Below are 14,048 nucleotides of genomic sequence, written 5' to 3'. Positions count from 1 at the left end.
TTTAATTCCTCCAATGCTTTATATGTTTGGTCAATGGTATCTATTTGTTTCTGCTATTTTGTGACTTCAAACAAGAGAAGGAAAAACAGGTTAAAGCTCTTTTTTGTGCAAATTTAAAATTCTGATAGTGTGTGGAAATTTAGACTGTGTTTGAGAAACATTTGACAGAATATAAAAACATAAAAAATATCTGCATACACTCAACAAATACTTTATTGCATACACCTAACCAGTAGTGGGTCAAATGCAATAATCCATTATGACATAGCCAGTGTTGGGGACTGTGTTCAGTTACAGTTATCATTTAAAAAAGCGGTATTCAGAATACAGTTACTTTGTTGAAGTAAATGGATTACATGGCGGTCTTTTCCTGTTTTATATGTGAGGCTATGCCCTCTGGAAACCCGAACAAAACAGGCAATAAGAGGCTCTAATGCAATCTCGTGGACGATGTCACCTCTACTTGCGGCCCACATAATGACGTGAAGAAATATTTTGTAAAATTATTATTGAAAAAATGATTTAATATGAAGGCAATAGCAGAGTGTTACAGGCATAGCCCTAAAGAATGTAGCCTCATGGGCAGTGTAGTCCGTGCTGCAGGGAGAATGGACTGCCATACCTGTTATGTGTCTGTGAGCGAGGGAGGGAGAAAAAGAAGAGTCATAAAGTAAGAGTTGTCACTGACCAGAAATGGGAGAAGCATGTAAATATAATAATAACCACTGCAGCCAAAAAGAGTACCTGACGAGCCCAGTTGTAAGTAAGCTATTAAGCTATTACTAATTTGGAGCCTTTCGACGCCTCTCTCTGTCTCTGTTGACCCTGACAGCAAAGTAAAAAACTCTCGTTTTCGGCTACGAGCCCGACATGAACCCGACGTATTAGCCAGAGGTCCCTTTACTACAGTTCGGAGCCGCGGACTTGTTTTATATACGTGCGGAATAATTTTCTATAGGAGATCCCTGCAAAAAGTGCAGCCTTACCTAATGTCCACCTACTGTTACTCATTTATATTCAGATTTAAAAATCGAGTAGGTATTGGTATGGTGAGTAACTTTCAGTAATAGTAATAAATCACGCAGCAATAGTACATTCATGTAGTTTTAAAATGCATGATAATATATCATATAAGTAGTCCAAAGTATTCATAATACGTTACTCTCATTGAGTAACGTAATGTAATACATTACATAATACATTTTGTATTCTGTAATCTGTAATCTACACTTTAAAAGTGACCTTCCCAACACTGGACGCTTTAACAAGGTGCTGGAAACTTTCCTCTGTGATCTTGGTGCATATTAATGGTCCATATTAACATGATAACATCATGAAGTTGCTGAAAATCAGCTGCAACGCTTAAATGCATCTCTCCCATTCCTCCACATCCCAACGTGCTGTATTGGAATGAGATCTGGTTTAATTGCAGGTTGACGTCACTGAGTGCAGGGACATTGTGACATTGTGTGTGCTTCCTAATCAAAGTAGTCATCAGAAAGTGGAAACGCTGTCGTCATAAAGGGACTGTGGCATTTCAAACTATATTTAATTGGTACTAAGAGTTTGCCAGGGAAATATCCCCACATCAACATACTACCAACAGGCTGGATTGTTGAAACAAGGCAGAATAGAGCAATACTCTTGTGTTATTTACAGCAAATTAAGACTGCCAGCTGAATGTTGAAGTGGAAATTGAGATTACTTTTAGAATCTGTTATCATCAGATTTTGATGATTCTGTGAAACTCTTTCTTGTTCGTACCTGACAGGAAGGGCACCTACCGTGGTGATCTGTTGCTGTACCCCTCAGGAAGGCATTGTTTCCCACAGAACTGCTTCTCACTAGCATGGTTGTGCAGGAAAAATCCTAGTAGATCAGCAGTTTCTTCAAAACACAAACCAGCCCATGTGGCATCAATAACCATCCCATATTCAAAGCAATTTAAATTATTTTTATGATTTCAATACAGCTGAGATAACCTGCCATGTGATCGGCTGTGTCAAATGCTATAACCTTTGGGTGCGGGTTCTGACTACCATCTGTACTCTTTCATTAAACATGACTTCATACTTGGCCTGGGTTGGGTGCATTGAGAATGTGTGATATCAAGACAGTTTTCAGGCCACATCATTCACAGCTCCCCTTCTGTCAATGTTTTCATAATTTTAAGGACATAATTTCTAAAGGCAGACAAGAGGAAGAAGGTTTTTGTTTTTGCAGATGATGTGGCTTCTTATGCCTTCATCAAGCAGTGACCTCCAGCTCACACTGGGGCTGTTTGTAGCCAAGTGCAAAGAGGCTCAATCACTTTTTAATACATTTTAAAAAATGATTGGACCAGATTAAAATATACAGTTTCGTAACAAGTGGGTGTATTTCATAAAACAACTGGTTGAACTTAAAACATCTGGTCAACCCAAGACACTGATGACATTGATGTTGTTTTACTTTCAAACTCGACAGCGTAGGAGTTTTCTGTCCCCTTTTGATGATCTGAATCCTTTTCAGAAATGTTTTAATAAAAGTTTTATTCACATTAAAGTCTGAATCTTCTACACTGCCCAAGGTGATTAGTGAAGAAAACCTCAGATGTGCTGAGATGATCAACTGCAGGATCATTTGCTCCTAAACTTGCTTCTGCTGCCTGTGTTTCCACATAATATACACATGCATATAATAATGATCCTACAGCATAAGTAATCTCACAGTGGTGAGAGGAGAGTCAGAGTCAGCTTTATAAGCATCTCAATCTCTTGTGAGTCTCCTCACAGATGCACACCGACCCCCAGTGCTCAGCCTTGATATGCTTAATATTTTTGTGCATCATTTCCTTATTACTACCCTGTCTTGAAATAATAAAGTCTGCTTATTTTGAATCCTCAGATTGGGGTGGCAGCTGCTCAGGAAAAAAGTGAGTCTTCTACCAATCAAAAGCTTAGTCATTCATTCCCCAGCTAATCTATTTTGCATGTTGAAGTATTTTTCATGAAGATACTGCCCCCCTGGTTTCTCCCAATGTGAATGTGTCCACAAATGTTCATCGCGGTGTTTAGGTGTTGGGAAAAGAGCTTGTATGAATGTTTGCATGACTGCATGGATTGGCTTGCAGTAAAAAAGCACTTTGACTACTTTCAGTCCACTGACAGTTACAACTAAAATGTTGCTCTTATTCTGGACATGTGGTTAATGTGACTTTTGGTGGAATATCTGCTTCTAGGTAGTTTCCTATATGAATAAATAAAATAATGTTTTCTGAAGAAGTAAAACCAGGCAGCATTGTTTCATGTTGCTGTTCACGTCTTCTGAAAAACAACATGTTAGGACCTCTTAGCAATGAAACGTTCTGCTTTCAAATTTCCTCTGAAGTGCAGAGTTTGATGTATTTGAGGTATTTCTTGCAGTGCATATCACAGCCAAGACAATCAAGAGAAGAATTGCCTTTTACTGTTTCTGTGCTTAAGATTTAAAATGAAAATCAAACAGAGACAGTCAAACATAAAGAGTGAACAACGTGAAACCTTTCAACAGAAGATGAAAAGAGAAGATGTGTTTTTAAAAAGCTCAAAATGAGACCAGAGTGACAGGAAGTTTACTTTTGAGTCTCTTCCGTGTTAACCAATCAGATTTCTTTTATGGCCCAACCCAACATGCTCCTTTCACCAACTTAACTTACTGAAAAACCCCGAGAAGGAGCAGTGTCAAGATGGTGGTGTTATGGATGATATTACTTCTTCTTCATCATGGAAGTAAGTGCTAATTCATTCTGTACATAAATCTTAAACTTGATAATTTACGTTGAATAGATTTGTCAGGATTTATCAATAATTATATTAATAATATTTTTAAGATATTCATCTAAAACAAAATTTTGTTTTTCTTCATTTTGTTTTAACTCAGATGCTCTGGTTCCAGTGAAAATGGTTCAGCTTGGTGAACCAGCAACCTTAAAGTGTGATATATCCAAAGACATCAGCAGTAAAGTATACTGGTACAGGCAGAGTGTTGGGGAAACTCTTAAATTAATTGTGACACTATATCGAGATAGAGAACCTGTGTATGCTTCTGCGCTTTTGAAATCAAGATTTCCTGCAAAGAATGCAAACAATTTTAGCAAACTGACTATTCTGGAGACAATCCAAGAGGATGAGGGAATTTATCATTGTGGAACGACAGCATGGGGTAATCTTGAATGGAGTGGGACATATTTGTTAGTTAAAGGTAATAAAAAGACCAACTTTTACAAACTTTTTAATGTTTCAGAGTATTTTTTGAAGAATGTGATTGTAATACATTTTATATTATGCAGGAAACACTGAAAGGACATCAAACTATATTGTTGTACAGCAGCCAATAGATTCAAATCCAGTGCGTCCAGGAGACACAGCAACTCTTCAGTGTTCAGTTCTCTCTGATTCTGAGAACAAGACGTGTCCAGGAGATCATAATGTTTTCTGGTTCAGAGATGGATCTAATAACTCTCATCCAAACATCATTTACACTGATGGAAATAGAACTGATCAATGTGAGAAAAGATCTGAACATCAGAAAAGATGTTTTTATCGCTTCTCTAAGAACGTCAGCTCCTCTGATGCTGGGACTTACTACTGTGCGGTGGCCACATGTGGGGAGATATTATTGGGAAACGGAACTACAGTTGAACTTGGTATGATTTTGTTTTATTTGCTAGCATTTATGCTAAACTATGTTAATATCAAGATACGTTATAAGACTTTTTAAGAATGTAATTTTTTTGTTCTTTTTTGTAGAGCGAACAACACAACCCGTGTTTATTCAAATGGCAATATTAATAAGCTGTTTGGCCATTTCAGTCATTGGAAACGTTTTCCTCGTCTGCAGACGAAGCGTATGTAAGAAAAGTAAAGGTAAGTGTTACTTGAAGGTAAAGAGTCATGCCTTTTACAAACAAAACCTTTAAATGAGTTCTCCTATAACACAATAAGGTAAATGTTTGTTAATTAATTGTTAATGAATCTGTACGACACCTCCTTCCCCACAGTGACTGCCTTTACCTGAATGTGTTCAATGCATGTATCTATGTCTATGAGTAAATGAGTAATATGACATTTCATTTCACTATTATAATTTCTTGTTACAATGTATATTTTAAGGATACGAAAGCGCTATAACAGAAGTCCAAACCGACAATTTGTTCCAATCAGTAAGTAATAGAAATTACAGCTGTTCGGTTCAAATATGTCTAAAGAGTTCCTCATCACCATCTAAACTATGTTTGTGTATTCTTATCATAACAGACTGAAGCTGATATAAACTACGCTGCACTGAATTTCTCTGAACGAAAAACCAGAGGAAGAAGGAAGAGGGAGTTCACTGAGACTAGTGTCTACTCCTAAATGCTGATGTTGATGAAGTATCAACATACTGAGTATGTCCTTGAAAATAAACCTGACATCCTTTTACAGAGTCTGTTTGTGACTTTTTGGTATTGTTAGTTTCAGTCTTTGCCATAAATTTGCTTCATCACTAATGCAATTTGTGCTGTCAGTATTTGTTGTACTTGTGACATCTGTAGTTTTTTATCTGTGAAAAATGGTTGCCTTGGTTTTCACAGTTAGAAGAAGATTACATTTAGTGCCTATGACACTTTAGTTCACACTATGGGCATCAGGTTTTATTTATGAGGGGTTTTTTTCAGTTTTATTTTAAGGGCTGGTGTTGGGATGTTTAATTACTTTGCACAAGAGTTCTTTCAGAATAAATACACATCTATGTGCTTATTGTTATACAAATACAGCCCATTTACCATGCCGTCATCATATCCTTCATGTTGCATACGCTCTATCAGTCAGCGTTAGCATTTCAGTAAGCCTACTCCAGTTAACTGTGCTTTATGTTTTGTCATGTTTGCCAGTGCTATGTTTTAAGTTCATGTTTGTTTGCAAAGTTCTGCATTTGGGTCCACTCTCTACCTGCCACACAGCATCCCTTGATTGAATGACGTAACAAAGAACAGGAGGAAACTGAGTACTTAAATACACACATGAGGCAATTACAAATATGGAGCATAGCTGGGAAAAACAAATTACAGCTAAACGAAGTCAGACTAATGACAGGGGAAGCAAAACTAAATGTAACACATGCAGGACAAGAGACTTTCAAACTAAAACAGGAAACTAACTGTGAGACATACAGACTTGACAAAGGCAAAAAGAGAATAAACAGAGACATAACTGACTACAGAGGCACAGAGGTACCAAACAGATGCAGACAGACTGAGAAAAAACAATGAAAACCACTATTAGAAAACTTCAGTCAACTGATGCAGTCAGACTAAAATTCAGTCTCATTAATTTATTTCCGTGAAGAAAGCAACAACACACAAGAAATATTCAGCTGCAATTACAAGCTGAGGAGCCTCGTTCTCTTAGCATTGAGCCTAAACCTTGGACTCGTGATATTATGATGGTTTCCAATGTTCAGCCAGTCCAAGTGTATGGGATTCACATGTTACTTCATTTCAGTGTTTGTTTATATTATCATTTTATAAATGTGTTGTAAGCTATTTCATTTTGCACACTGCTATCTGCTTGCTTGCCTTGCAACCAACATGCACTAGATAGTGCTAACAAAGCTATCTGTTAATAGGTACAGAGTCTGCCAGAATATTAAATAAAGACGAAGCAATCATCAGTCTGCAGAATCTGATTGTTGTTTATGTTTTGAAACAACAAACTTTACATTATCTTAATAAGCTGTCATGTTTTCATCTTACATCGAAGCTGCAATCCCTATTAAGGATACGTCAAACTTAAATTTAGTATCACTTAATAATCAGTGTCAAGGTACAGTTTAGGTTCAATAACAGGGAAAATAAATTTGAAAAGAGAACCTTTAGCATTTGCCACCATCATTCTGCAGAATCCCGTCAGTAACACCCTACGAGTTGTTACACCATCTAGCTAAGTCTTGGTTTTAATCTAAAGCACAGGTGTCGAACTCCAGGCCTCGAGGGTCGGTGTCCTGCAGGTTTTAGATGTTTCCTTGATCCAACACAGCTGATCTAAAGGCTAAATTAGCTCCTCAACATGTCCTGAAGTTCTCCAGAGGCCTGGTAATGAACTGATCACGTGATTCAGGTTTGTTGACCCAGGGTGAGAGCTAAAACCTGCAGGACACCGGCCCTCGAGGCCTGGAGTTCGACACCCCTGAAAAGCATATCCTCTTGTGGAATGTCATGTTCTCGTCAATTTTATGTATATTTAAAGTGTCTCATGAAACATAAAGGAGAATATAAAATTCACTCTTTAATGACACTAAATTATGATTGATATTCATTTCAGTTTGATATTACTCAACTCAAATCTGATCGTACATAATATAAAGATCCACATAATCTTAACATATATATTTTTGATTTAAATATCCAGCATTATAAAACACATGTCCCATCTCTAGCCTAATCTATTTTGCAGTGCTACTAACAATAATATATCAGCACGAAAATTGTTAAATATTCATTCTTGATGAGGAGAGCATGTTACTGGTAGTCTATCATGCCAGAATATATGCTGTCATCTGGTAGCTCCCGCTTATTCTTCCATTTTTTAGCTTTTCTTGAAGAAGAGAAGTCCAGCGCCGCATAGTTGACTCCTCCTTCTTCACCCTCCTGCAGATTATTAACATAAATTAGAAGATAAAAAACAGAATTGGAATTTAATAACAATTTTAAAACAGTTTTGCAATTTATATTAAACACACAGAACATAGGTTGAAAGTGAAGTGTGATACTGAGGCCCAATCAAACTCTTTTCATGTCTAAACTTTACTAAATCTCCCACAGTTTACTTTTAAAACCTTTTGAATTTGATTGATTACTACCCTGTAGTTTTGCCTGTATCTCAGTATGTCTCGGTTTTCTCATAGAAAATGCTGGCTGTGTGTTTCACTAAGAATCTGCATTGACTTTGCCACCCATGGCATCTGTCCAGTGTAGGATGCTAACATTATGATCATGCTTTTTGCAGTATTTATAATATGTACCACATTACTCAGTTGATCTGCAGTTGATCTATCCTGGTCATTGATTGGAGGCTGAGTGGAGACAGTTTCTCCTCCTGTTCAGAAAAGAAAACATTAAGAGTGATTTATTTTTAAAGCCTTTTAGGTCAGATCCAAGAAGCTAATTATCAAGATTACAGTAATACTGCATAGGGCATCCATTTGCTCTGAAAACAGCTTCATTCATGGAAACATTCATTTGAGAGTTTAGTCTTTCCTACATGAAGCTTATAAGGAAGCTCTGTAGTCACACGTTTGCTTTCTGGGTATTTGCTGGTTAATTTATGCTTTACATCACTTCCACTTTCCCACACTACCATTGTTCCAATGCTGACATCACTGGTCTGGTCCAATCATCTTTCTGTCCGCCTTCTTCAGGCCATTCAGCCTCCACTCCGCGTACATTAAATCTCACTGTTAATCTGTCATCCTCTTTCATTTGTGAAACCCACCTCCTCCCTATCCCTGCCTCTCTCATGTTACTCAGGTTCCATCCAAGTTTCCATCTTCATCTCCACCACCAGCGTTGCATTCTGCTGCAATGGGGCATCAGAGTCCAATCTCCAAATAGTTTAACTGAATTCTGCATATCAATAAATCATTTTCTATTCCTTATTGAGCTTGCACCTGAAGATTCATGCTGTTAAACTCTTGCTTTACCACTTCTGAAATAGACTATTAGATTCAAATCTGTGAACAGCTGAAATGACTGCTTAGGTCTAGTGGAGTCATTGTCATGCTAATGAAAGCAGTTTGAAAGCACTTGTGCTTAACGTTTGAGTAATCTACGTTTTTGACTCATCCAGAAAGTCGCCACTTAAAGTTTGGTGACATAGATATGTAAGGACTCACACGGCAGGTCTGATCGATCCATGCAGTTGATAATAATTCTGTACCCAGGCATTACTGGGTGCAGAGTACAGGACTGCAGTTCAACATGGTGGCTGTTAGATTTTGTTCCAAGTTACAGCTTTCCTACAAAGAACCAACTCTATTTTAAGATAGTTTGTTTAATACATAGCTATGTCCTGGTTTTAGTATCATTTCTTAATGCTTTATCATGTGATTCGTTAGTTCAGTAGCAAAGCCTTGTTGAGTCCAACACTGTGTTGAATTTCTGATGTGAAACATTAAGGCAGTTCTAAAGGCAACCGGTACTACCAAGGTAACTAATGTTATACTATTAATGTGTACACACACAAATGTGGTGTAATGGAAATGTGATGCACCACTGTACCTTTGGACTGTTCACAAGTTGGCTTCTTTTTTCTGGAGACAATCAGACCAAAATTTACGAGCACAGAGAAGATGAGCAGCGCCACGAGCACAGCACTGAGCGGGAACTCATCTGGAACGAGAAAACATCCCAGCCGACACTTTACATCCCATTTATGTAATTGTGTAATAGCGCACATCTACACGACTCACTGTTAGACCCAATTAAATTTCATGCAGATGGCTTTTATTGATTTATATTAATTACTAATATTTTACTCATTACCAAGTTAATAACAATAAAAAATTAAATCATTCTCTCCTCGTAGTTTATGGAAAAATGCCTACAGACGATGTTTTTTCTCATCAACCTCAGCTGCACTTTTTTTTTACTACACAACAGAGTGTATTGCATTTTCAGCATCAGTAAGGCAGATGTCTACTTGACTTTATCACCACGGTAACATACGATGAACACACAGTCTTGTCTGTAGCAGGTTATATTAGTTTCATTTCGCTGAAAGTCCAATATTTTAGCTAATTATTTTTAGTGAAAGTAAGCTTTAAGAGCCTGAAGGAAAACATTTTATACACATGTCACTTGTTAGGCCGTATCATAATAACACCACCATATGAAACTGAAGTTAACCTCCTAAGACCTGAACTCTTCCACAGCAGCATTTTTAATTTCTCTTTGATATTTGGGCTGATTGGGACCTGATGGATGTAAAAACAAAGAATTACCAGATTTTATTTTTTACCTAATTTTTGTTTCTAAGAAAAATCAGAGCCACATATGAGGATATTCGTTTAAAATTTTGATAGAACAGTAGCAGTATAATGTCCTTGTAAGTGCATATCAGGCCCTTGTAGAGCAAAATTGAGTCTTTTGGTCTAAATAACCCAAAATGTGATGTCCACATATGTGGACGCAGGTCCTAGGAGGTTAAAGTAGTACTGCATCTGTAACATATATGACTTATTTTTATGTTTTGTCTTAATGCTTCTAGGTGTTTTTACATATCTGCAATTAGAGCTAATAGAGCTCAGATAAAAGAAAATTATCAGTTACATTTGTTAAGTACTACATTCCTTTTCCCCCACATTCCTCTAATAATGTTCTGATTGGAGTAAATAGTGCTCACTTCATCTATTTTTTTAATTGTGTCCCTTTGTGTAATTGTGCAGAGGTTAAATCTAGGTTAACAGAAAAAGCTGAACATGATACCTGTTGTCTCTGACTAGATTTTAGGTTTTCTCAAATCCAGCTACCACAAAGATGCTTCATAGCTCAACCCTCTACTGAACATCAACACATTATTATTTAGCTGTTCCAAGTATGGCTTCACAGATCTTTGATGGGGTTTAAAAAAACAAAACTAATACTAACTTGTCTGTATTCTTTATGTGCCATTTTGTTATGAAGCGTTGCATTTTGAGATTGTATTGCATCCTAAGTGTTTGTGACCTCTAGCTTGACATACTTACTATAAAACCATCTAAACTAAATGCATATAACAACAGCTAAAATGCAGAGGCCTTTACGTGACACAGAACGCTGCAGGAAATGAGTAGAAAACATGCACATAAAAGAACAGAAAAAGAACAAAGGCAGCAGAATGGCACCTGCAATATGACAAACACAAACAGGCTGCGGCTGTAAGCGTTAAGAACATTGTATGTTTAATGTATTTCAAGCTGATCTAGGTAGAGTTGCTTTATTAGAGGCCTGAAACTAGCAGGTGAAGACCTCCAGTATATATTCACAGAAATACAGGCAACAATGATCACTATGAATAATAATATTTTAAATAAGACTTCAAAAACATACTTGTCACCACTTTTGTTCCTTCACCAAACAGGATCTCACTGCATGTGACAACAGCACAGTAGTACGTCCCAGCATCAGACGAGTTTGTTACAGTTTTGGACAGACTGTAGTCACATCTCCCGTCCTCTTTATTTCTGACATTGCCGTGGTAAATGACGTCTGGGTGGGATTCTGATCCACCTTTGAACCAGTGCACTTTGTCTTCATCTGGACACTGATCTGTGTCATCTTTGTTCTTGGAGAGGAGTGAACACTGCAGAGTCATCGTATCACCCAGCTTGACTGACTCCATGTCTGGAGTTTGTTTCACAGTAACAGATTTAAGTTGAGTTTTAGGATCTGTGTGATTCACAAAAATACATGTCTGTATTTGTTTTGATTTTGACACAGATATAAAAAGAAAACAATGAAATAAATATTCTTTACCTTTCACTGCCAAAATCGTGCCATTTATAAATTCCATTTCATATGCCGATCCTGCATGACAGAGGTAAGTCGCTTCATCTTCTTTGCTTACATTTCTTATGATAAGAGAATGCACGTGACCTACTTTTGTGGCATTGAATCTTGAGTTGTTAAATTGTCCACTGAGGGATATTGTTCTATAAGTTCCTTTAGCAACTGTCTCAAGCATGTATCCAAAATTCAACTTATACCAGTAAGAAATCTCTGCATTGTTCTTCACACATGTCAGATTCACATCATCTCCAAGTTTAGCCACATGTAAAGACATCTGCTGAATCTCACTCATTTCAATCAAAGCTGAAGAAAAGAAACCAACAGTAGCAGTTAGAACATGACAGGACAAAATACTTAAAAATATGTATAATCATCATGCAGTTTAAAATATTACAGAGATGATGATTATGATTTACAATGCTACATCCCACAGTACAGAAAAGGTAAACTCACACAGTGTACTTAGAAGAATCAAAGGAACCAGTCTTCCGATCATTGTGGTACCACAACCTTCTCTTGCACAACTGATGTCTTCCCACTCAAAGGAAGATTTAGTCACAAGATGATCAAGGTTTAGAAAGTCGAAATCACAGTGATTGGCTGAAACACAGAAAATGCACTTCCTGTAATATTTTACAAGCCCTTTACAGTGAATATAGGCTGTACTGTTTGTTTTCAAAGATTCTCCAGAGTAACATAATCTGCATTTGAAAACCTAAATTATACATACATAGAAATACAGTTGTATTCAAAACAAAATTGTGTTTTAGTTTGTTTATGATGAACAATCCACACAGGATAACCACAAAAATCTTGAGCAGATAGTTTTACCGATCATTTGTACAAAGATTTAGGAGCCTATGATTATCCTCATACCCTCAAACACCAATGAACAACAACTGACAGTTTTTTATTAAAATAATATTTTTTATTATTTTATTATATCTCATCTCACACCCTGAACCTTATATTTTCCATAATTTACATCCCAACCATGCAAGCAAAACCATCCTTATACCCAAATTACAGATTTTGGATTTAAATTTAGTATCCAGACTTAAAAAATGCAGAGAGCCACAACTAAATAAATAATGATCAATCAAACAAAGTTAGGTTTGATTGATCCCAACAGCAGATCCTCTTTGCATTTGCTATGATTGACAAACTCAACTGGATAGTTGCTTTCAGATGTAGCTACAATACTGCACACATGTAAGATGTAAATACCCTCTTAGAAGGTTTGTTCCCTAAAAAGATCAACTTTGTTTTAGTCATTTTTTATGTTGTGTTTAAGCATCTAAAACAACAACAAAGCCTGAGTTGTCTATCTGTAATCAATAAAATCAGCACTCCTCTCACTGACCAAAGCGGTACAATAGATCTATAATGCCTTACATGTGTTTTTGCAGGGATCAGAATGAGTGTAAGCAAAACTTTTTGGCACTTTTCTCAACTTTTATCTGCAGTGCAGCTGTTTGCTTCCTGCAACTCTCCATCTCAGTCACACAGCCCAGCCCAACGTTTTTGTCCCTTATATGCGAGAATTAATAATCTTGCTATCAACTGTGCAAAGAAAGTATAACATTATAACAACCCTACATTTTATTTCCCTCTATGCTGGCGTTGTCTCATGGCAATCCATGTAACAGTAATTTTTTCACACATTCAATAAGCTAACCGTTAACTTCGGTCTCAAGAAATAACTTCTCATACACAACATGTTATGATCTTTCTCTAAGCAGCTTTTGTTTGATTTTTTTTTTTTCTAAATCCACTTAAATAAAGCAAAGCTTAATATTAAATCAGCATAAATGAAGGTGTAATTCATCATTTACATGACTGAGTTTAACTGCCAACTCTTGTCAGAGAACATGAATCATTGGATTACATTTTGTATAATACTAAGTGCTTTGTGACTTTGTTTTCAGTGCAGTTGTTTACTGAGGTTCCCACTCGAAAACAAATATGTAATGAAGTAAAACACTGGTGTTTGTCTTTGGTTTTGTTAGGTTTCGGGTGATTTTGGTATAATTTCAGTATTTTCAAGAATCCTGTTCATTCTTGTAGCTTTCGTATATGAAATGAATAAAGTTTGTTCCTTTTTACCCTTTCAAGCTATGTGTGGATGTTAGTTTGATTTTAATTTATACACTTTTGGGATAATTCAAAACCTGCACCACATATTGACTAAAATATTTCCATAGTGCAAATCAACTGCTTTATGGCCGAAATACATACAAGATGAAACTTTGAATGAAACTGAAATAAAGAGTGAGAAATAAACGTGGCTTATGATATTAAAGTTCTTCTTTGGAGCAAAAGGAGATCAATTAACTAAACTCGTGTTTTGATGATTAAAGTTCACTGTACGCATGCTGGTTGGTGGGCCTTACCACTTCAGAGCAGAATGGTAATCCTCTAATCTCAGGAAACGAGACATGAGACACTACAGGTTACATAAATAATGAAACTACCCAGTGTTTGAGTTTTATTGTATTTTGTT

The 14,048-nt window shown here is 36.6% G+C and overlaps 2 protein-coding genes across 4 annotated transcripts; one reads left to right on the top strand and one right to left on the bottom strand.

Annotated features, from left to right (window-relative positions):
• Positions 1-3,706: 3,706 nt before the first annotated feature.
• On the top strand, positions 3,707-5,375 carry LOC102788600 (signal-regulatory protein beta-2-like). Its single transcript, XM_087852158.1, has 6 exons — positions 3,707-3,749; positions 3,901-4,221; positions 4,310-4,666; positions 4,770-4,886; positions 5,133-5,182; positions 5,277-5,375. The coding sequence occupies exons 1-6, from the start codon at positions 3,707-3,709 to the stop codon at positions 5,373-5,375; spliced, it is 987 nt and encodes a 328-aa protein (XP_087708284.1).
• A 2,144-nt stretch (positions 5,376-7,519) lies between these two features.
• On the bottom strand, positions 7,520-12,041 carry LOC118453511 (uncharacterized). Of its 3 annotated transcripts, XM_087852146.1 has the most exons (7): positions 11,999-12,041; positions 11,513-11,848; positions 11,094-11,425; positions 10,360-10,363; positions 9,270-9,388; positions 8,023-8,073; positions 7,520-7,648 (listed from the first exon to the last, which is right to left on the bottom strand). In XM_087852146.1, the coding sequence occupies exons 1-7, from the start codon at positions 12,039-12,041 to the stop codon at positions 7,520-7,522; spliced, it is 1,014 nt and encodes a 337-aa protein (XP_087708272.1). The 3 variants fall into 3 exon arrangements, with proteins under 3 accessions (XP_087708272.1, XP_087708265.1, XP_087708260.1); XM_087852139.1 differs by lacking the exon at positions 10,360-10,363 and having other exon boundaries at positions 11,087-11,425; XM_087852134.1 differs by lacking the exon at positions 10,360-10,363 and having other exon boundaries at positions 8,023-8,096; positions 9,278-9,388; positions 11,087-11,425.
• Positions 12,042-14,048: the final 2,007 nt, after the last annotated feature.

This window comes from Neolamprologus brichardi, chromosome 2 (assembly GCF_056152115.1).
Source record: "Neolamprologus brichardi isolate AB-2024 chromosome 2, ASM5615211v1, whole genome shotgun sequence".
Lineage (NCBI taxonomy): Eukaryota > Metazoa > Chordata > Actinopteri > Cichliformes > Cichlidae > Neolamprologus > Neolamprologus brichardi.
Note: the sequence above shows the minus strand (reverse complement) of the source record. Positions and strands in the feature narration are given on the sequence as shown.

Excerpts from the sequence above, each read along its gene's own strand:
- LOC118453511 (XM_087852134.1), bottom strand. The coding sequence starts at position 12,041 with ATGATCGGAAGACTGGTTCCTTTGATTCTTCTAAGTACACTGT. Across the intron at positions 11,849-11,998 it reads GATTCTTCTAAGTACACTGT|CTTTGATTGAAATGAGTGAG; the intron begins GTGAGTTTACCT and ends TCTTTTCTTCAG. Across the intron at positions 7,649-8,022 it reads CAGATCAACTGAGTAATGTG|GAGGGTGAAGAAGGAGGAGT; the intron begins GTACATATTATA and ends AATAATCTGCAG.
- LOC102788600 (XM_087852158.1), top strand. The coding sequence starts at position 3,707 with ATGGTGGTGTTATGGATGATATTACTTCTTCTTCATCATGGAA. Across the intron at positions 4,222-4,309 it reads GACATATTTGTTAGTTAAAG|GAAACACTGAAAGGACATCA; the intron begins GTAATAAAAAGA and ends TATATTATGCAG. Across the intron at positions 4,667-4,769 it reads CGGAACTACAGTTGAACTTG|AGCGAACAACACAACCCGTG; the intron begins GTATGATTTTGT and ends TCTTTTTTGTAG.